This window comes from Cannabis sativa, chromosome 3 (assembly GCF_029168945.1).
Source record: "Cannabis sativa cultivar Pink pepper isolate KNU-18-1 chromosome 3, ASM2916894v1, whole genome shotgun sequence".
NCBI classification, from domain to species: domain Eukaryota; kingdom Viridiplantae; phylum Streptophyta; class Magnoliopsida; order Rosales; family Cannabaceae; genus Cannabis; species Cannabis sativa.
The window spans coordinates 28234109-28257397 of record NC_083603.1 but is presented as its reverse complement, the minus strand read 5'-3'; the positions used below and the strand labels follow the sequence as shown (position 1 = coordinate 28257397).

The window sequence follows — 23289 nt, the reverse complement described above, 5'->3', positions numbered from 1 at the left end:
ACTTTTACCAATGTCCTGAAAAAAAACATAACACTTACTCCAAGTGTAAGTATACTTCATCGCTGATTATCACATCAGTGTAAATCCAAAACACTGATGAAACAGGGACTTAGTCTTTTGAATCATATAATCACAATCACATTCCACTGTGTTGACAATACTGTAATTGTGAATAAATATATGTTCTTGACTTAACTGATTTTGTGCATATATTAAATATATATATATTAAACCATAAACATGAAAAATACATGTTAATATAAATCACTTCAAATCTCTTAAATTGATAACTAATCAGATTGTAATGGATTTTATTTAGGGCACAAAACCTAACAGGACCCTAGAGAGAAGAAAGGTAGAAGACCTTTCTCCCAACAATTCATTTCTAGCTTAACTTTCACCACATCATTATACTTTACTGCTACAAGTTGAATACTATTCCTATATTATTGTAGTTTTATCATGTAGAGTATACTACTTATCTATACTATATAGTCATTCATAACATATTCTACACCTTGTCACAAGTTTCTCAGCTTTTTATTATATTTATGTCACTTTTTTATATATATATATAAAAAAAAGAATAATATGATACATGAAATTACACTATAGTTAATATAAGTATGAAAAAAACCTCTACATCTATGGTTAAAAAAGTGTAGAGACAAAAAAAGTGTCACCACTGTACAAATTTTCTATGTATATAAATTTGTGGTATATGAACAAATATCCCAATAATGAGCTTTCAAAGATAAAAATACAAGACTTCATGTATGGAGAAAAAAATATTGTTTTAAATTCAAGCTTATCAACTAAATAATATACAATGGTGATAAGAAGCATCAACACCATTCTTGCATCTCAATAACACAAACTGCGAGCTTGATTAATTTTATTTTCTTGCATATAACCTTATCATCATATTGTAAATATTAGTCTAAACACAATAGTTCTTATGATTCTTCATCCATCTAAAAATTTGCGTACAATGCTCAAGCAATCCTCTCCTTGCCATTTCCTAAAAATACACAAATTAAATTCAGCATACAAAAACCAAAACTTTTTCCTTTTTTTTTTCAAAAGAAAAGAGTCAATTACCCTAATGAGAAGAGGAAAATTCTCCCTTGAAAATCGGCCGACCCAGTGATTCAAAATGCCATCGATATCTTCCCAATGTCGGAGCTGGTAAACCTTATCGATGACTTCTGATAAGGTCCAATCCCTCTCAAACTGGTCACCAATAACATGCAAACATTGCCATTTTGGGATATCATATTTTCTGAAGCTGGTGAGGTGAATGGTGGCCTAGTGTTTTCCCTGATCATAGTCAACAGATTCATGCTTCTTATTGTCAATGAAGGTGGAGAAGGAGGAGGAGTCGTTGGCAGAGCTGCTGCAGCCGAGTGAGATTTGAGGAGGTGGAAACTCAGTAGCAAAGAATGATGAGATATGGTGGTTTTAGTCTACGTATCTGAATGAAATAAAAGATAAAATATGAAAATACAAAAATATAGCATATGTTAAACTACAAAAATATAAATATTTGTAAAAATCCATAACCCAAATATATTAAAAAAAATGTCATAAAAAGTAAAACTTTTAAAAATTCTCTCTATTTGTAAAAACTCATAACCCTAATACATTAAAAAATGGGGGTAAGTTAAAATATACTCTTTTTTTTTTTTATCCAGTTAACTAAAAATAGCCTTATTTTAAATTCAATTGAAATGTACCCCCTTTTATAAGTCCATTAATGATTATACCCTTACATAAGGGTACTGTTCAGGGAGGTGACTTAGGTGAGGAAGGTTTTTTTCATTACATAAGAGTATAATCGGGATATAACAAATAAAAGAGGGTATAAATAAAAATGAAATGGGTTAATAAAAAAAGGAGAAATTTACATGGTATACTAACTTTTGCCATTTTTTTACAAAAATATTGCCAGACGGTATTTTTTACTTTTTTCCTGTGTTTTTTTTATAAGTTTCATACTGCAGTATATTGTGTTAAGTTTTCACTGGTGTTCTACTGGTGTTTTTAGTTGTTTTGAGTTGTTCTGCTTTGTGTTTTACTAGTGTTTTATAAAAACACAATATTTTTGAAAAGATTTCCGTGTGATAGTATTTTTGTAAAAAATAACCTAAATTTCAGTATTTTTGTAAGTTTCTCTAAAAAAAGGTATGAGGTGCAATTGTGAAATTTACATGGTATACTAATTTTTGCCATTGTTTTACAAAAATACTGCCAGGCGGTATTTTTTACTTTTTTACTGTGTTTTTTATAAGTTTCATAATGCAGAATACTGTGTTAAGTTTTCACTGGTGTTCTACCGGTGTTTTTTAGTTGTTCTACTGTTGTTTTGAGTTGTTCTGGTTTGTATTTTACTAGTGTTTTATAAAAATATAGTATTTTTGAAAACTTTTCCGTGTGACAGTATTTTTGTGAAAGTTAACCTAAATTCTAGTATTTTTATAAATTTGCCGGTGCAATTTCCACTAAGATATGTGTAATTTCATCTCTATTTATTGTACATGGACCGCACATAGATACGATATTAATCTATTAAATTATTGGGCCGGCCCACGGCGCTGTGCCCATTAGAGTTGTCACGTGCGGTCCACATACGTCCCTGACCCAACATGGTCTTTTTCGGCTTACCTTACCTCTCTTCTCCATCCCCCCCCAAAAAAAAAAAAAAAATACCAATGGAAATTATTATAATAATAGGGTGAATGAACTGAAACTACAAATTCAGCTCTCACAGAAGCTTTGATCCTTTCTCTTGTTACTTTTTATATTTTCATTAGGGATTTTGTTCTCCACACAAGAAATTCGAGCCTTTAAGACTGATAACAGCTCTTGATGTAAGAGGTCCTTCCTGATTTTTCTTCTTCTTGTTTTTGGGTAGGTAGTAGCTAGATTTTGCCTCTGCAATTTAATTGTAATTTACTTTATATTGTATATATGTGTGTTTTCTGTTACAGGTAATTGAAGCTAAGAGAAAGGAGAAAAATGAGGGGAGTTTTGGTTGAATTATTACTCATAATAATTGTTTTGAACGTTATCCAATTAACATCTGCTACCATTCTTCTCAAATCGTTTTCCATGTCATTTGCTGATCTTCCTGCCAAATTCGGTAACTTTTTTTTTTCCCTTCCTTTCGTTTCTTCTTATGGTGTTGGGTTACTGAGAAATTGCTAGAAAAGTGAAGAGACATACCTTACCCATTTTTTTTTAAAAAAAAAACAATTAAAGATGAAAGATATTGAAAATTTCTTATTGAGTAGAGATCCACAAGGAAATTTAATTAATTCAATTTTTTTTAATAGCTGCTGGTGTGAATAGCTCTGGTATATGTGGAGCTTTACACATAGCAAACCCTTCGAACGGTTGCAGCCCACTAAAAAATGATCTTCTTCATCAGTCAAAAAACATAACTGATGGAGTAAGGTTTGCACTCATTATAAGGGGTGAATGTTCTTTTGAAGACAAAGTCGTCAATGCCCAGAAGGCTGGATTTGGTGCTGTAATTGTGTATGACAACATAGACAAGGGAAATTTAGTTTACAGTGAGTTCTCATATTCATTCAAAATTTATGTTTATTGCAGAATTTATTGCCAACATTTCTTGCTACAAGTTTCCATTTTTTTATTATCTAATAGTGAACTATGACGAATAAAATTTCTTAAATTTATATGAAAATCAGCATAATACACCAAAATGGCAGTTATAGGTACAATACATGAGTTGCTTTTGGTTCAGCATTTATTGCTACATAGTTTCATTTTTTCTTGTCTAATGGTGAATCATGCTGCCTGGGATAACAAGATATTGTAGTTTTTTATGAACATCAGCTGAAAACACCAAGCAAGATAGATGGCAGTTATAGGTTATGGGTACATTGCTTGGGTAGCTTTTAGTTCAATATTTGATTGAAATTAGTGAAAACTGTATTATTTTTTCTGTTTGGTAAATCACAAGAGTGTTTCGTTCTTTATGTTATTGTGAACTATATTCCCTGCAAATAAGATGCCCCACTTCTTCATGAAGATTACCATGTACTCCGAAATGGATGAGTGAAAGCTAACAGATTCTTGGAAACATTAATAGGGTAACTTTTGGTTCAGTTTTCTTCTGAGGTCTCATATATCTGTTATCGTTATCTGTTTGCAGTGATGATACATCGGGAGAATGTTTCAGTGAATGCAGTTTTTACATCTAAGAACGCTGGTCAAATTTTAAGGGAACATGCTGGGGGTAAAGATGGTGAATGCTGCATCTTCCCATATAATAATGAAACAGCTTGGACTGTTCTGGCGATATCGTTCATCTCTTTTCTTGTCATATTAGTTATCTTGCTAGTGGCAATCTTTACTCCTAGACAGTGGTTGACTTCAAGGGGAAGAAATAATCTCCCTAAAAATGTAGATACTAAATTAGTGGAAGCCCTGCCCTGTTTTACTTTCAATTCCACCCAGTTGATTGATAGTCATGCTGGAGAAACTTGCGCCATCTGCCTTGAAGATTACAAAGATGGAGAGATCCTCAAAGTTCTCCATTGCCGACACGGTAGGACGCCCATTTTGTACTCATTTCCATGAAACACTCTGGCTGTGTATGCAGAAGTACCATTTCAGTCATATTATTATTTGATTTTAAATTATTAGTTGTTTATTAACTACTTTTTTTTTTCCTGGCAAGGTAGTTGTTTATTAATTACTTGAATGCACCTTGCAGAATTTCATTCAAGCTGTGTGGACTCATGGCTGACTAAGTGGGGAACATTCTGCCCTGTATGTAAGCTTGATATGAGAACCAAATATGAAAATTCCGAGGTAAATTAAGACCAAATATTCTACTGTGAGACCGTATAATTGGTCGATCCTGATTTTATAAGTACAAGTTTTATTTTAATAATGAGACTGTACAATTAGTGGGTCTTAATGTGAGCTTATTTTATTTTCTCTAAATTCTCTTATTAATCTCTCATGTGTTTTGAATAGGAGTTTTAGCATAAATGTCTGACAATTTAATCCCTGAGAAAACAAATTTGACAATCAAATTTTAGAGTTGAATACCCAAGACTGGAAAATAAATTGGAGGTGTATAATATATAGAGAAATGTCAAAATTGTTCCTTAAAACTTAATATTTTGTTAAGGAATTAACAAGAAAGAAATAATTGTTATTGTTTTTAAAACTCAAGGACTTGATTGTCAATTTTCTTCCCTCGTGGACTATATTACCAGTGCCAAATTGCCAAAAGGCTTAAGAGGAGTTTAATGCTAAGAACCCTTTTCTGTATAATTTGTGAGGAAAAGTATATTTTATGGTTCATTCATATTAATCTTCTCACTTTCAGGTAAAAAGGAGAACCTGGCTATAAAAATCAGTCAATAAATGAAGATTCCCAACTGTGGTAAGGAGTTGAATTTAAGAAAGATATGGTTCTTGTATTCTCAACTCCAATCCCTCAGCTAAACACAACAAGATTCTAAACACCCCATCAGCGGAATTCACTCTTTAACCACTCCAGACCAGATTGCCTTCCTCTCTTACATCTTGTGAGGCTTACCAAGACACCTGGATGATGATACAAGTATAGATTGTTATATGAAGATTTGTGTGTACATGAAAGAGAGCAAACTCTATCAAAGTATCTTCATTAATTCAGGTGAAATGTTGGTGTTATCGATGGCTTGCTGGCTCCTTCAACTGTCCTATCCAAGGCAGTGTTCTTAAACCTGATGTCACAACAACTATTAGGCCATGTTAAGTGTTAATTAAGATTGTTTGAGCTTGGATCTTAGTAGAATTACTATCCTTATTGGAAATATAACCCCATTGTTAGCTTAGCAAACTGTCTTTCCTTGCTTGGGTTCTTGATTTATTTGTTTGTTTCTTAAACGTTTATATATGTACTAGTAAACATTCTGCAAAAAATTTATGATATAAATACTTAAAATATTAAATTTATTGCTGATAAATACCGAAATTCAAAAAAATACTAACATATAATCTTCATTTATGGTTTAATTTTTATTCAGATGTGTGTGTTATAAGTTCTGAGTTCGAATTTTATTGTGTGTGTTTTTAATGTCCGAGTTTTAGTGTTTTACTGAGGTTCTAATGTTTGAGTTTGTGTTTATGAGATCTGTTTTTATTCATTTATTTTCTTAAATTTTGAGAACTTGAAATTTGATGTTGTTTCTATTGATTATTAGGATTGAAAGTTTGATTTTTCATACAGGAATTAAAGTTTTTCTTTTCGTTTCATTAATTGAAAAATATTAATAGAAAGTTTATGGAATTAGAATTTTAAATATATGAAAATAGAATTGAAAAATATCATTTGAATCGAGAATCAAAGTTTATTGTTAATCTCCTAACAAAAAAAAAAATTATTGTTAATCTATAAAAATAATATGATGGGAAGAAGATGGAAAAATTAATTTTATTTCATTTAATATGTATATAATGTTTTTTTTTTTGAATAATATGAATTTATTTTAATTATTTTTTTTTTAAAATTATTTTTCTAAAATAATTATTAGTTTGGCCAATACTATATACATATGGTATTTCATTAATTAACTAACACTACGTCACCGCCTCATACTTCTCCTTTATATAAATAGATAGATATATAGATATAGGAATATATAAATTATTATACCATGCATGTAATTAATGCGATCTATACATATATATTACACGTATTCTCTTACTCGATCCTTTTGAAAATAAATTATAAAAGGAAAATATTATTTACACTCTCAAAATTTCTAAAGACACTCCATTTTAATAGTTTTTATTTTATATAAAATTTATATCTTCAATTGTACTAAGTTTTTTTTAACTTTTTTCTTCCAATTTATATTCTTAAAAAATATACCTATCAAATAAAAATAAATTATATTTTAGATATTATAACAAAAAATTTATATGAAATTTTCTTAAAAAATATATCTATTCTATATAAAGTGTGCCTATATAACTGAATTTCTTAGTTTATGAGAAATTCATGGGTGACTTTTTATTTTTATTTAATAAAATAATAAAATATTATTTAAAACAAATTCCATTAATATTTGAACTGATATTTGATATTCATTCTGAATAATATATTAATATATTAATAGCAAAGCTTGTTCTATTAACTTTCCAGGGATAATCGTAACACTGTGAAGCATGTCTTCAACTTCGTAAGCTTTAATTAACCTCAATTCGCCATTAAAATCGTAGTCTTCTTCTTCAGATGCCGTTGCTAAGCACAATATTCGTACCTTAGCTTATTTTATTTTACGACGGAGCATGAATGAGATACTACACACTAGCATTTTTAGCTGGTGTTATGTTTTGGTCACAGGTGGGACATGATGACATGATTTCTCCAAATATTGAATTGCATTCAAGGAAGTAGTATTAGTGTACTTTATAAGAGTGTTGTATGTAGTGTAAAAGTAATAAAACTCATAATTGTGTGGGTACTTTTATTGTATAAAGTTGAAGTCTTATAATACATTAGGATCTACTTCTAAGTTTATGAATTATCGACATTTTGCTCTTTGGAATGTCTGCAGATCACTGATTTGCCATTTTCCCTTTATTCTACTCTTGTGATTGAGGCTCGTCATGGTTTTAATAAGGTTTGGTTTCCTGCTTTGATTTTGTCTCGTTATATTTGTTTTTTTTTTCATTTTTTTTTTTGTATTTTCTAACACACACGCGCACACGTATATATTACTTTTTTTTTGTTTTGTTTTTTTTTCAGCAAACGGTATGGTTATTATTTAGAGACTTAATAAAGGAATCTTTCTTGCCATCATTCTGGGTCCTCCTATTGTGTTTGCAATTCTTTAAATATATTATGGTGTAATAACTAATAATGTTTTCTATTTTACACTATGCTTGAGTAATCTCCTCTCTTGAAATGGTAAAAAATTATGTTGTAATTGCAGAAAGGAGGTCCATACTTGGCCATATATTATTGGGCCTTTATGTTCATTCTGTCAATTGTGATGATGACACTCTACCCAATTCTCATAGCCCCACTTTTTAACAAAACTCCTGTGAGTATTCAAAAAAGTTGTTATCCACTAAGTTTATTCATGCTCACTTTTAGTTTGGTTTTGATTTTTATTCTGTTGGTTATATTATATGATGATAGCTTCCAGAAGGTGGTCTCAGGAAAAAAATTGAAAAACTTGCTGCATCTCTCAAATTTCCATTGTAGAAGTTGTTTGTTGTAGATGGGTCCACAAGGTCGAGTCATAGCAATGTCAGTTTGAGCTTTTTGACTTATTGCATTTTTTTAAATGAAATATGACTGGGTATCAGTGGTGTATAAATTCACATACTACATATTTGAGATATTTCTTTACATATTTACTTTTTTTTAAAAAAATTCTTAGTATCTTAATGTTGAACATTGAATGAAGTTTAGTGTTTTTGAATCATATTCATCAAAAATGGACATATAAGGTTAGTTTTATGTTAATTATTATTGAATGCAATAAGGAGCATTTTAAAGGTGAATGCAAAATGTGTGAATTCTTATTTTCTTATGCTCTTGAGTTACACATCTTCATGTATAAGTGGTTGGAAAAAGTACAGTGCTGTTACCCAGACAAATGTTGGCCAGAAAGTTAGTGATGTTTATTTAAGATGCTATTATTTTGTAGTTCATGGCTTTCTTCTGATGGCCAATAATTTTTTTTGATATATTTGGATTGAGATTACCTAATTGCTTTGATTTTGATAGTTTCTTTGTTGTTGATTTATGAATGATGCAGGCATACATGTACGGATTCTTTAAGAACAAGTGAATTGTTCTCTATCATCTTATCCATTTGCTTAATCTTTACACAGCTCACCTCTTTCTCTCACCACCACAACACTTTTGAATATGACTCAACTTTTGTCCACATGGTTACATACAAGATTCTCCTGATATCTACAAGCAGGAGATAATAATAATGACATGAGATAGTAACCAATCTCAATAAGTTAATGAAATCTTAAAAATGGTTACCAGATTTCACCGCCGTTCATTGCAGTACTGATCCAATATCAGGAAGGTCAGGGGCCACACGAAATCTTAACCATCTCTTCTTCTACTTGAGACAAGGATGCATAACAAGCCCAATTATCACAGCCAAGAGGCTTAATACCATTACCTTCAAAGAAGCAAGGGCTAAGACCACAAGAATCAGTAAGGTTGGGGGATACACAACATAATTGCACCTGATGTACCCACGTGGATCTTATAAACACAACATATTACAGTTAAATTATTAAATTTTCTTAAACACTAATATATTGCATCCAGAATTTACTTTTAATTGTCAAAATTATAAGTTATATTATTTAGATATACATAATAATAATTTCACTTAATAACTAATAATATTTTTTTCTTTAATTTTTAATTATATCACTTTTAAACAAAGTAAAAAATAGCTAGCATAAAATTTAGTATACGTGCCTCGCACGTAGTTTTTTACTAGTATATATATACATGAGTTAGAAAAAATTATGAAAATAAAATCAAAATAATTATTGAAATTAACATAAAATAATGTGAGAAAATTTTTTTAAAACAATATTTAGAGTAAATTTTAAAAATTATTTAAGTTTATATTTTTTTAATAATAGGGTGTATTTATTATTTTATGGGGTGCAAATAGAACTCCCCATTATGTAAATATAATAAGGGTATAACTAAAATAAATTAATAATTAGCAAAACATCCTACTATTTACTTAATTAATTAATTTTTATAATATTAAATGAGTTAGATATATTTTAATTTTTCAAGAAAGATTTTGTATATATATGAAATAGGAATGGACAATATTTTCATGTTTTTATTATTTAGTAATGCTAAATTTTAAAAAAAATTAGTAGATATTTTAATATTAGTAGATTAATTAATTGATTAATATTTATTAATTTAATAAAAAATTATAAATATGAGAGAATTAAGGAGAGAATAAATTAAGCTATTTATTTTATTATATATAAATAAAAAGTGAACATGAATTTCTCATAAACCATTTTATTTTTAATATAAATAAAAAGTCACCCATGAATTTCTCATAAACCAAGAATTTCTGTTATATAGACACACTTTATATAGAATAGATATATATATATATATTATTGAATAACATTATCTCACATAAATTAAATGTAAAAATATTTAGTTATATATAAGAACATGGGTTACTTTACTATCACCAATTAGTTTTGAGATAGAACTTCACGATTTTTGTTGTAAGTATAAATTAGATTTTGATGTGTATATTATAAAGAAAGTAATAGTATTAATATTAGAAACATAATTTGTTATGTTTAAAATATGGAGAAAGATGGTAATCTTGTGATAAATATTAGAAATGGTGGAATTAATAAAAAAAAAAATCACGTGCTTTATAAGAAAATAAATGAAAAAAATAACAATTTTTGAATTTAATAAATTGTACTTGTGACTAATGATGTAGTTGTTTTTAATAGACTATTTTGACTATTTTTTAATAGAAAGAAACAATTCAAATCTTTCTTCTAATTTATAAAAATTTATCATTTAAGAAAACAAAATAGTAAATCAATAACTTTTGTGAAACCAATTTTAAATGATATTTATCATTTGTAATAATAGAAAAATTATATTTACATTTGGCTAATTATAGTTTTTATAATGTATTCTTAGTGATGAATTTATATATTTTGTAATTAGCACAAATACAAATAAATTTAATATTCATTACAAACTAAGTACTCGTCTTTTTACCCTATAAAATTTATATTATTATTTTTTTATTATATAATATAGAATTTACAAATTTAAATGAAACAAAGATATTTGTTATAAATTTTAATGTAGTTCTATAATTATAGATTTTTTTTCATTCAAATTTTTGTCTTTTTTGTTTAGTTTTTAATTTGAAAAGTAATTTTAAATTGAATTAATTATTATTTATTTAAATTTTTAATTTAAAAAATAATTTTAAATTAATAAATTATTATCTTATTTAAAAGTTTTTTTTCTTTTTGGTTTAACTAAATATTATAGTTTTTTTTAGGATTATTTGTAGATAAAGATATATATTCATATTTGATACTTTTATCTATTTATATTTTATCTCAAAAGAGATATGAATTTATTTTTATATAAAATAATAAACAATAATTTTGTTAAAATTATAAATTAATTTAATCCGTAGGTAAAAAATACTACTATATTATAAAATTATTAATACTATCTTTATTTTTGTAAAATAATATAGTATTGTATAATGGACCTCTCAAAATAATATTTGAAGTGGAAATAGCTAATTTTTGTAAGAAAAAAAAAATAGGGGAATTACTCCAAATATTGTTTTTTTAATTTTTTTTTTCAAATTTATAGTTTGGGTTTCTAAAGTGGTTGCAACATTAGTTGCAATAGGGGTTTTTATACGATTTTTTGTTGTAATTTAAGTTGCGGCGCTAGTTGCAATAGGAGTAGGGCTGTACATCGGTCGGATTGGGCGGTTTATCCAATATATTTTCTAACCCAATCTAAAGTTCGAGTTGCTAAAATTTAAGTGCAACCCGTCCAATTTAAAAAAAAAAAAATCTATAAACCGACCGACGGTTTGGGCGGTTTGGTCGGGTTAACCCGCCCAAACCGGCCAAACTTTTTTTTTTTTTTTAGTTTTAAAGTCAAAATCAACAAAAATTAAAAAAATAAATTAAAAATATCACATTCTACCAAAGTACAATACCATATATATGACTTTAAAACTAATAATTAAGTATATAACTTTATATTATTATATATTTAATCATTTATATTATATATATTAAAGACTAAAAAGTTTTTTTAAAAAATAAAGGTGCAAAATCGGGTTGGTCGGTTTAATTGGGCGGGTTGGACCTATTTTCAACCCGCCCAATTAACAGATTGGGCGGTTTGTAATTTTTTCAAGTTATTTCGGTTTGTAATTTTTATCGGTTTTTTCGGTTCGGTTTGGGCGGGTTATTCGGTTTAGGCAGTTTACAAATTTTTTTGTACAGCCCTAAATAGGAGTTTCTATGTAGAATTCCGTAAAAATATAAAAAAAAAAAACTGTTTTGAAGTGTAAAAATAAAAAAATCTCAAAAAAATATTCATAAGTTTTTTTTTTTATATATAATTGAACTATTTGATTAATGGGTAATAAATCATTCATTTAAAATAGAAAATATTAATTTGATACAAATACAAGTAGTAAAATATTCATTTATTTATATCCTACACTATAAGACCACAAAAAAATTAAGCTATGTGAGACTTTTTTACAAAAAGTTACTAAAGAGTCATATCATCAAGATTCTTAAATTAAATTAAAATAAAATATAAAAACTAAGAAAAAAATAATCGTAGAAGAAGCTCATATAGACCGTTCATCACTTCTCTATATTTCATAATTAGGGAATAGATCTGCGCTATATTGAGATTGTTGGATTTAAGGACTTTTGTCTAATTTTATTCAATTTTACTATTTCAATGATTGTTTATGTACTAAACTATGTTCCACAGACTTTGATATCTACCAAATCATGCCCTTCGAACTTTGACATGCACTAAATTATGCCCTCTGAACTTTCATCCATGTTAGACTTTTTTACTAAAATTTAAAAAAAGTCATTAAATCCAACAATCTCAATAGTTCAGGGGGCATTTTCAATGACCTTAAAAGTTCAGGGGGTATGATTTGGTACATGTCAAAGTTCAGGGGGCAAAAATCTTAATTAGCCTTTATTTTTTTACATTGCCGTAGAGATTTTAATATTGTTGCCCACACCTTAGCTAAAGTCGCTCTTACAACATCCTCTAGCACTGTTTGGTGGCTGAGCTCTCCAAGTTGTATTCAGAACATATTAGTAGCAGATGCTACTCAATAATGCATTCTCGCCCCCTCATTTGTTGAGTTTTATTACTCTTGGTGCGGTGGTTGAGATATTTTCCTAAAAAAATACATTGTTATAAATAATAATAATAAATTTTTTTTGCGGCTAAACTCTTTCAATTATTAGTCCACTTGCACTTAACCCTCTAAGCTCAAATTTTGATGGTAAAACTCTCCAAACTATTAAATTGCTAGCAAATTTAAGGTGTCATCTATTTTTACAATTAACAATCAATATAGACTGCTTATGTGTACATTTTTGTATATGTGTCACATATATATTGGTATACCGAATATTATTATTTACAAAATATAAAAATTATTTCAAAATTTATAATATTTTTTATTTTTTATAATTTTATTTGATTTAAAATGAATATTGAAAATAATAATATTATGTGTACTAATATAAACGTGTCATGTGTACAAGAATGTACACATAAATAGTTTATAGTAACAGTTAACTGGATGACACTTTAAATTTCTTACTAACCCAATAGTTTAGAGATTTTTATTACTAAAGTGAAACGAGTTAAGAAGATTTTTGGCCAAAAATTCTAATAATGACGTATAAAGAAAATATTTTCGTTCAGCCAAATAATCTCAAACGACGCCGTAACAGAGGAAAGAATTGTAACACGTGGGCAAATCAGACCGAGACAACGGAGAGAGGAAAGAGCAAACGCAGAACAACAGAGAAAGAAGGAACATGATTAAAAAATGGAAACTATTTATTTATTAAATAAAATTATTATTATTTATTGTATGAAAAATGAAAAAAGAAAAAGGAAAAAACGAACGGTGTTGATAAAGCACTGTCTCTAATCTCAGTCGTCTCCTACCTCATTCCTTCTCCAGCGTCCGATCTTCCTCCATTCTCACCCGATCTAAAGCCTCTCCTTCTCTCGCGCCCAATTTTACAAATCCCAACTACTCTACCGGTTGGTTTCACTATATTTACATATAATACCATTGTTTCTTTTTCTTTCTCTCTCTCTCTCTCTCCATTTGTATACATATATTTATGTGTATATTCATGTTTCATTTCTCTTATTTCTTAATTATGGCAGAGCTAGGGTTTCTGGTTTCGGTTCTGATTTTGTTGTTGTTGTTGTTGTTGCTGTACTTTTTTCGTGGTTGGGGGTTGGTGGTGTGCTGTGTTGTTGGTTTAGGGTTTCGGGTTTGCAGCGATGGCTGAAGCTCCGGCGAGTCCAGGTGGAGGGAGTCACGAGAGCGGTGGTGATCAGAGCCCGCGTTCTAATGTTCGTGAGCAGGATCGATATCTTCCGATTGCTAATATTAGTCGGATCATGAAGAAGGCTCTTCCGGCTAATGGAAAAATCGCTAAGGATGCCAAGGAGACCGTACAGGAGTGCGTCTCCGAGTTCATCAGCTTTATCACTAGCGAGTATGTAAACTGAAATTGAATGGATTATGGTTTTATAAACATCGGTATTTTCTGTTTTAAATTTGGCTTATTTACGATTTTTCTTTTGTTTGTTTTATTTTGAATTGAATAATGGTTCAGGGCTAGTGATAAATGCCAGAGAGAAAAGAGGAAGACAATTAATGGGGATGACTTGCTTTGGGCTATGGCGACTTTAGGGTTTGAAGACTATATTGATCCACTTAAGATTTATTTGACCAGATACAGAGAGGTATGTTTATTATTATCATTATCGTTAACAATTTTGGGTGATTTTGATCTTTTTGTTTATGAAAGCTGAAATCTTTTTACGTTTTTACCTTCAATTTCTCCACGCTTTAGCGTTTATGAATTATGATAAAATGTTATGTAGCTTTATTTGGATATAGGCTTTTCTTTACAAGCTAGTTTATTGCTATTGCTCATATTATTATTATTATTATTATTATCTTTTTGGTTCTGGGATTTTTTTTTCGTTCTTTCTCATTATGACGTGCAGTTTAATTTTGATTTTAAGGTTTTTTTTTTTTAAGCTTAAACTAACTTGCTCCTTTCTCCTGTTTGTCTTGTTTGATTGCTTTTGGGTTCACATGTGGGATGTTGCAGATGGAGGTAAGTAAAACTGTTCATATTCAGTTACAACGTTTTCAACTTTTTTTCTGTCTTGATATGTTTTGGAGTTTATTATTTCGTATTTAACTGTTATATCTGACAGGGTGACACTAAGGGTTCAGCAAAAGGTGGAGATTCATCCACGTCTAGTAAGAAAGATATTCACCCTAGTCCAAATGCTCAGGTTCTTAATTTTTTTTTTGCTGCCAAAGTGCTTCGTTTTTTTTTTTTTGCTTCCAAATTTTATTAGTAGGGATTAAGGTGCTTTATAGAATGGAAGGTTGTCATGTACTTGATATGGCTTATTGTTAATCTTTCAGATTGCACATCAAGGCTCCTTCTCGCAAGGTGTTAATTATGCAAATTCTCAAGTAAAGTCTCTTTTATCTCTCTTGTATTTAATTAATATTATTACTAACAAATTGCCCTCATAATTTTAGTAGTGTTTGTAGATGTTAAATTATTAATAGCACATTTCCATATCCTTATATAGGTTGTACTTAAAAGAACTGATCCTTGAATTGGCAAATTAGTTTCTTGCACTATTTGTGTTATTGTATCAAGCCTTGACATATACATGTAATATATTTTGATATACTGAATAATATATTGTAAGGATATCAGGGAGTATCTCTTTCGCTCGTATATGGGTTTGTTGAGTTTATTGTAGGTTTTTTTTTTGGTGTTCAAGTCTTTATTCAGTAATTGAATCACTTTGGTTTTGTTTCGTGATATACTTGCTCATGGATGTTTTTGGTGGTGGTGGTTTCCCAACCTTTTTTTTTTTTTTTTTGAAAAAAAGAGTAAAAGGTCACTTGTCTTTAGACTGACCTTCACTGTGGTGGTTTCACAACTTAAATGAGGGAGGACATGAATTTGTCTACTTGCGAAACTCTATTTTATTTAAGGGCAATTTGAAGTAGTTGTATGTAATTCAATCACTTAAGTGAATCTTTGATACAAATAGTTGGCTTTAGTTATATAAAAAGACATGTATATGATATTGTATTACTTTGTGCCTGTAGCATTAGTAAATTTGAAATCATGTGAAGTGAGAGAAGGAAACTTCTTCCTTGGTCTAGGATTTCGATGGCGGGAGGGTGGGTTAATTAGGCTGATCTTTCTCTGAGTACATCTGTATTGCATAGCTAGGGTATGTTTAACTCTTCAGGTGATTCTTGTAGCTGGATTTTGCATGATGTGGCCTTATATCATTTTAAGAAAGATTGGATGAATGCACTAGGTAGCATAGTAGCACACTGAATTAATATTCTATCTTTGATAAATCTAATATTGTTGTGAATTTTGTTTTTAAATCAGTTTTTTATTTTCTCTCTCAAGTTAATGTTTGCTGGTACTAATACTTCCGTATCTGTCTAATGAATGTAGTCACAGGCTCAACATATGATGGTTCCTATGCATGGCTCAGAGTAGATAACAGAGATTGGTTCTTCTTCAATTATTGCCATAATTGAGTTCAGTTTGCCATTGAAGAAGATATTTATCCGTCCCCACAACAAAATTCGTAACAAGTTATTTGTCTAAAGTGAATACACTGAGATATTGGGTTGGTTCTGGTTCCCATGTCTATTATATTGTGGTAATACTTGTATATTTAGGAGAGACATTTGGTTGTGTAGATTGACTATTTAAAGAATGTGCGGTGTAAATCTTGGTGCCATCTAGTAATTAATCATCTAGTAATAAATTAATTTGTTCTGTACAACTGTTTATTTCTAGGACTATTGATGTGATACGTGTTTGGAAAACTTCATACTATATTTTCATAATCCGAAGGCCAAATTGTAATAGCTTTTACTTTTTACATGAAAGATATGCCACAGTTTTTTGCTGCTCAATAATTGAGTTCAATCAAAAGAGGTACTGATCTCATGCTGTTTGAAAAGGCTTAGTAGTTTTCTTCAAATTGCAGTAATCTAAACGAAACAACCCACTCGACTGAGCTGACTTTAAATCACGCAGAGTCGCATGAATGCTATTTGGGGTGTCGTTTGGCTTTTTGAATTCACTTTTTATGTGGAGAAAGTTGATTGAAAGTTTATGGTCCTTAATATATTCTGCAAGTCTGGGTCGATATGGAAATGTTATGCTTATTTGTATCATAGTTCTTTAAATTATTAAAGTTTTAGCAAGTTGGTACTTCAATTTTATTTTTAACAAATTGGTCCACAAACTACATTCTAACAAGTTTATTTCAAAAATTTATTTTTTTTAGTAAATTGATTCCCAAACTTTTATTTTATTAGCAACATTAAATTATCACTCTTAAATATTGATATTTTTATTATTTTTTTTATTTATTTTACTTTAATTTATTTTTTGTGGTAAATTCAAATATTTTTTTTTTTTAATTTTAATACTTTGATAAAATAATTATATTAATATATTTTATTTATTGAATAAACTTTACAACTTTATTAACTAGCAATCGTTAATAACAATAGAAAACACTTGTTGGAAAAATTCTCAATTGAAGCACGCGACCTGTAGAGAAACAAGAATCCCTGGCTAAAACATGAGCCAGCTTGTTTGCAGAATGTTTGACAAAACACAACTCAACATTATTTAAAGATAAGAGAAGAGTACGAACATTATGAACTAAAAGACCAAAAGAGGATGACAAAGTAATTTGGCTTTGCACGGCTTCAACACAAACTAAACTATCAGTTTCCAAAATCACTTGTCCCCACGAATGACGGTCAATCCAGCTTAAAGCTTCTTTTATGCCAACAATTTCAGCTATTTCAGGTTGCACCTGCCCTAACTTTCCCATCGTGTAAGCTTCTACCAAATTACCGTTGGAATCTCGAGCCACACAACCAAAACCAAACTGGCCTTCTCGCTCAAACAAAGCTCCATCAACATTAACCTTGATCTTATTTATAGCAGATGCAGTCCAACGCTCAAGCACATGGTCCCCGTCAATCAACGGAGACAAAGAAAGACCCTTTCCTTTTTGAGCGGATTTGTATTGATCAAGCAGAGTTCTTGCTGAAGCAACCACATTCGCAGCAGTACGCCTCCTTTGTTGCCAAACAAAGTCGTTACGGGCACGCCAAATTGACAAGCTAACAACTGTGGCTTCCTCCATCTCTCCCTGCCTACCACGGCTGAACAAAACCAACAGCCAATTGCAGAATGTGTCGTTCAAAGTGCTGCCTGTTAACACAGATTTTCGTTAACTAAAATTGAGCCTCACGATATTGATTTCACACAAAAAAAAAATAAAAATAAAAGCTATAGAAAAATAATATATGAACACAGGGTTTTTTACGTGGTTTTGCAGTTAAAATTCTACATAGTCCACGAGTCAATCTTATTCCGATTTCTGATTTTTTTTAGGAACTCTCTTGTATGAGTTTTTCATCCCTTTTTTTGGTCTTGTTTGTCACTATTTATAATTACATAGTGGAAAATTAACTACAAAGTTGACCAGAATATGTTTACAACAATTATCCCTAAAATTGTGGGATTCGATTACTATCACGTAGTGTAAATGCAGTTTACGATTTGAAAAATGTATAGCTGTGATTTTCCCGCTTTTACTGGGTCAAAATAATCGTGTATTTAACACATCTTTAGCTGTCCTATTTGGAGATGTCTCGACAGAAACTTGGTTATAGTGATCCCAATAGCGAGCTGGGGCCATTCTTCTTTCCAAGGTCGACAATGTATGTCTGGTGTTGATTGCGGTTCTTATTTACAAAGAACCATTCTGACTCGCCAGGGTTGTAAGCCTCGTTACCGTTAGCTGGATGAAGCTATAGGAAGTCTTCCCATAGCGAGATGGTCACCTCGCTTACTTGTTCTTGAGCCGATCCGACTTTTACACTTAGTTTGTTTATTGTACGCTAAGCATCTCCATGATTGATACGAGTCGCTTTCTTTGGTGCCTCGCTATTCGCATTTAGCAACATATGGTTTTTCGCTAATATATTAAGTGCCAGTTTATACATTGATTCCTCGCCTAAGACTTTACAGTTAGCAGGTTATAAATATACTCTGATGCTTACGAAATTAATGAGTTATTCCATAAAAGCAATGGCATCAATTTACTTTCCCTTTATCTTGACATGTGTCCTTCATTGAGGTGCCAGCCGAATTTTGGGTATAACAATTGCCCTTTAAAAAGTTCTTTTTTTAGTAAGGAGCCTGTGGTGGGGGTCATAGGACTAAACTGAGAAGGTTCATATGAAGTTATAGACAAAATTGGTGATGGAACCTACCATTAAAAAAGACTAGATGGAACAAGAATTCCAAGAGCATGGAACACTGATCACCTGCACCGATACTATCAGTAAACTAGGGCTGGTCAGGTTCCTTTTTTGTTTTTCTTTACTTTTTATGTTAGGTGGCGTTTGGTTGGAGGTAATGAAATGGAATGGAAAGGAAAGGAAACAATCTTCATTCCATTCTTTTGTTTAGTTGCATGTTAATGTGTTGGAATGTCATTCCAATGGAGTGGTCTTTCCACCATTTTAGTAGAATGACTATTCCATTTTAAAATGGAAGAAAAGACCATTCCAATGCATGATGAGAAAATTTTTAATAATTTTTTTATCAATTTTTTTATGCATTTAAATTTTATTCCATTCTATTCATATTCCTATCCCTATTCACATTCTCATTCCTATATTTTCATTCCTTCCAACCAAATGCCACCTTAGTGTTTATTTCCATGTACGCCTCAGGACAGGAAGTATCTGAATAAAAGAGGAAGTTTTCATTTCATATTTGGTCTTTGAAAGTTTTATCATTTAACAAGTATCAAAAGTCTCAACTTTTAATCACTTGAGGGTAACATACATTATATCGATTATAAAGTTATACCTCTTTCACAAGAAATAACTAAATTTAAAGACAATTATAAAAGTAAGGAGTATGGCCTAAAGCTGGAACCTCAGGAAACCAAAAATAGCCACTACCTTATTACATTTGAAATTAATCTAGCATTTAACCAAGTATAAAAGTAAGGAGTATTGCCCAAAACTAGAACCTCAGAGAACTAGAAGCAGGGGCGGAGGTATATAGCACCTTACGATGGCCCTGGCCCCCCTAGTTCAAAATATTTGTTCTTATTATATATGTAGTTTTATTTTTACGGAAAGTTACTACGTGACTCCCTAATCAATTATAATAGTGAATGAAAAAAAATATCAAAGAACATTGAAACAAAAAGAGTATATTTATAGACCATAATATATTTATATCTATATATATATATAAATAGTGTCTTTTTTCGAAAAAAAAAGTGAGTTTTTCTTTGTAAGCCATTCATTGGTTTTCATTTATTATTAAATTTATAAATAATAATATATATGTATATAGAATTAGCTAATTAAACAACAGTTTATGGTTATTATTTTTTTTTATGGAAATTAAAAACTAATAAAAATTCTTTTTTTATTAGAAAATGGTATCAAAATATCTACGGTTGGACATCCGATCCAATCTAATATATTTTTTCTAATCCAATCTAATCTAATTAGTAATTAAATTTAGAAAATCATCGTTCCATCCAATCGAATTAGACCTCAAAATCTAATCTGATTCAACCCAACTACTAATTGGATTGGATCAATTTTTCAATTAGATATTTGCTTGAAAATTTTAATATTAACTTAAAAACATAAAGAAAAATACATATAAACTAAATATCATAATTCATAATAATTTAATACATACACTTTCTGAATCAGAAAAACCTGAGCCTCCTCTCTCTCTTCCCTAGCCGCCACTCACTCTCTCTCTTCTTCCTTTGATTTTCGAACTTACCCTAGTGATTAGAGTAGTGCCCACACACAGCAAGCAATACCTCAATCATAGTGAGGAAGATCGTGAAGATAGATCATCAGCAAAGGAGATTCAACATCAAGGATTCAGAGAAAGAGATCCAGGTTCAGATCTTGATAATACTCTGCTACAGAAAGGATACAAGGGTTAGAGATCTGAACGTAAGGAGTCATTTAATTTCGCTGCACCCAATGTAAGGTTTCTAATACTTTATATGTGTTTAATTTATCGTTTTAGAAAGTTCTTATTTAGGATGTTAATAAACATACTTGTGAGTAAATCTAAGATCCTGGTAAAATAATTCTAACAACTGGCCTCAGAGCCATGGTAATTGATTTACTTCCAAGAAATTTGGACTTTAAAACGATTGTTTGTTTGTTTTTGGATGGTATCATGTTGTATTGAGTGTTATTTGATGATTGATTGATGTTTGTGAGTTTTCGTGAATAATTATTGCGATTCTGTTTTTGGAATTATTTTTATTGGATAGTATGGAAAAAATTAAGCAAGTTACTTTTTTACAGAACTCAATTTCGATTTAATTTGAATTAGTTATGATTTTTTGAAGATTCGAAAAAAACGGAGCTGTGCTGAAATTTTCCTGCGATCGCGAAAACTATCCGTACAACTCACAATTTTTTCGTTTTTCTTCGTTTTTTCATGCTTTTTCATGGAATTAACTTCCGTTTTTTTGTGTAGTTCTGTATTTATACTATTACTATTCCTAATTCAATTCTAATTATCATTTTGAATTAATTTAATATTTTTTAAATTTAATTCAAGATATTAGTGTAATTTGAATTTGAAAATAGTTAGTATCTATCTTTTTGCTTAATAATCTATCTTATTTTAAAATTTGATTATATCTTATCTTATTTTTAAATTTAAGGTCAGATTTAAAGTATTTTAAATTAATTTTTTTTTAAGAATTTGACCTTATTTAATTTTTTTTTTTAAAAAAAGATAACTATAATTATGTAATTTTTAAATGATATAAGATATTTTTGCTAATTTTTTAAATTTTGTTATTTTATTTATTTAATTAATTATTTTCGAAATTAATTATTTAATTTAAAATTAAATAAATCCTACATCCAACTATCCAACTAACCTTGTTGCAGGAGTATGTGTTTTAGCTTGTGTGTAAGTTTTCAAAACCTATTATTACTTGATTGCAAATAGCCATGGTTACCTTTTGCCAGATCTAATGATCTGATGGCTCCCTTGGTCAAGATAATAATTTGTAACAGGTATATTTACAAACTTCTTTCATCTGTGTATGACCTAGCAACATGATAGGACCCATCCAAAGTTTGCCTGTGTGAGCCTATGTGTTTAATTTTATTATAGATGCATATAGGTTGTTGTTGCTAAAATAAATTATCATAGTTCTTGATAGAATTTATTTAGGCCCATTTAGTTTTTGGGCCTATTCAATTAATAACAGTTGTTCTTATTAAGGTTAAATTCCTCTCTTTTGGGCCTTGTGTGAGAGTTGGGAGCCATAGAAGTGGGTACGACATACTGAACCCAGCACCCCCTCACATGAACCACCCCAATTGTGAAGGCCCATTTGCCTGATTTGAATGATTGTACTAGGTTAATTACACTAGTTTAACCTAATTAAAATTGATTAGCAACATAATTAATTTCATTTATTTTGAAATTAATTTAGAAAATCATAGTTTAAAGAATTTTATATTCTAAGCTAAACTATGTGTATTTTCTTGTATTTAATTAAATATAGAATTATAACCATCTAGATTCTTTCTGAAGCTTAATTAAATTTTTCATTAAATATTCCTATTTAAGTTGATATTTAGTTATTTACAACTAACCAACTTAAATCTGAATATCTTTTGGATTTAAAATTTCAAAATTAAGTTGAGGAATTTTAGGCATTGGTTATTAAGATTCTTTAGATATTTTTTTAAGTTAATATCTTTTCGAATATTAACTTAAAATGGAATATTCTAGATATTTTTTAGGTTAATATCTTTTCGAATATTAACTTAAAATGGAATATCTTCAAATTAAGTGGTTACAACTTAATTTTAAATTTAATTAAATCTGATTTGAAAGATATTTAAGTTGATTTTTTAGATTCTTCTAAAACAACTTAAGCGAGATATTTTCAAATTTGTTCCATTTAAATATTCGAATTTATTTTTCGAATTTAAATAATAATTGAAAATTAATTAAAGTTGATTTTTTATTTAAACAAACTTTGATTTGTAATTTTTCATTATTATTTTATGGAACTTGTTTCATTTATTATTCGAATTTAATTAATAATTGAAAATTAATTAAAGTTGATTTTTTATTTAAACCAACTTTGATTTGTAATTTTTCATTATTATATTATGGAACTTGTTCGATATTTATTTGAATTTATTTTTCAAATTAAATAATAATTGAAAATTAATTAAAGTTGTTTTTTTTTTATTTAAACCAACTTTAATTTGTAATTTTTCATTATTGTAATATCGAATA

The 23289-nt window shown here is 29.3% G+C and overlaps 2 protein-coding genes across 5 annotated transcripts; both read left to right on the top strand.

Moving 5' to 3' along the window:
* Positions 1-2695: 2695 nt before the first annotated feature.
* On the top strand, positions 2696-6030 carry LOC115710261 (receptor homology region, transmembrane domain- and RING domain-containing protein 1). Of its 3 annotated transcripts, none has more exons than XM_030638616.2 (6): positions 2696-2870; positions 2991-3142; positions 3336-3575; positions 4181-4576; positions 4745-4842; positions 5369-6030. In XM_030638616.2, exons 2-6 carry the CDS (start codon positions 3019-3021, stop codon positions 5390-5392), a joined length of 882 nt encoding a protein of 293 aa, XP_030494476.1. In that variant the 5' UTR covers positions 2696-2870; positions 2991-3018; the 3' UTR covers positions 5393-6030. The 3 variants fall into 3 exon arrangements, with proteins under 3 accessions (XP_030494476.1, XP_030494477.1, XP_030494478.1); XM_030638617.2 differs by having other exon boundaries at positions 2696-2877; XM_030638618.2 differs by having other exon boundaries at positions 2696-2910.
* Positions 6031-13548: 7518 nt separating this feature from the next.
* Positions 13549-16751, top strand: LOC115711255 (nuclear transcription factor Y subunit B-1). 2 transcript variants are annotated; one of them, XM_030639592.2, is made up of 7 exons: positions 13549-13885; positions 14117-14352; positions 14473-14602; positions 14977-14982; positions 15086-15166; positions 15303-15353; positions 16372-16751. In XM_030639592.2, exons 2-7 carry the CDS (start codon positions 14135-14137, stop codon positions 16414-16416), a joined length of 531 nt encoding a protein of 176 aa, XP_030495452.1. In that variant the 5' UTR covers positions 13549-13885; positions 14117-14134; the 3' UTR covers positions 16417-16751. The 2 variants fall into 2 exon arrangements, 1 of the variants encoding a protein (XP_030495452.1); XR_009686833.1 differs by having other exon boundaries at positions 13693-13885; positions 14015-14352; positions 14473-14982.
* Positions 16752-23289: the final 6538 nt, after the last annotated feature.

Bases quoted from the DNA above. Each gene is read 5' to 3' on its own strand.
- LOC115710261 (XM_030638616.2), top strand. From the start codon at position 3,019: ATGAGGGGAGTTTTGGTTGAATTATTACTCATAATAATTGTTTTGAAC. The intron at 4,577-4,744 runs GTAGGACGCCCA...TGCACCTTGCAG, and splicing joins AGTTCTCCATTGCCGACACG to AATTTCATTCAAGCTGTGTG. The intron at 4,843-5,368 runs GTAAATTAAGAC...TCTCACTTTCAG, and splicing joins CCAAATATGAAAATTCCGAG to GTAAAAAGGAGAACCTGGCT.
- LOC115711255 (XM_030639592.2), top strand. From the start codon at position 14,135: ATGGCTGAAGCTCCGGCGAGTCCAGGTGGAGGGAGTCACGAGAGCGGT. The intron at 14,353-14,472 runs GTATGTAAACTG...ATAATGGTTCAG, and splicing joins ATCAGCTTTATCACTAGCGA to GGCTAGTGATAAATGCCAGA. The intron at 15,354-16,371 runs GTAAAGTCTCTT...TAATGAATGTAG, and splicing joins TTAATTATGCAAATTCTCAA to TCACAGGCTCAACATATGAT.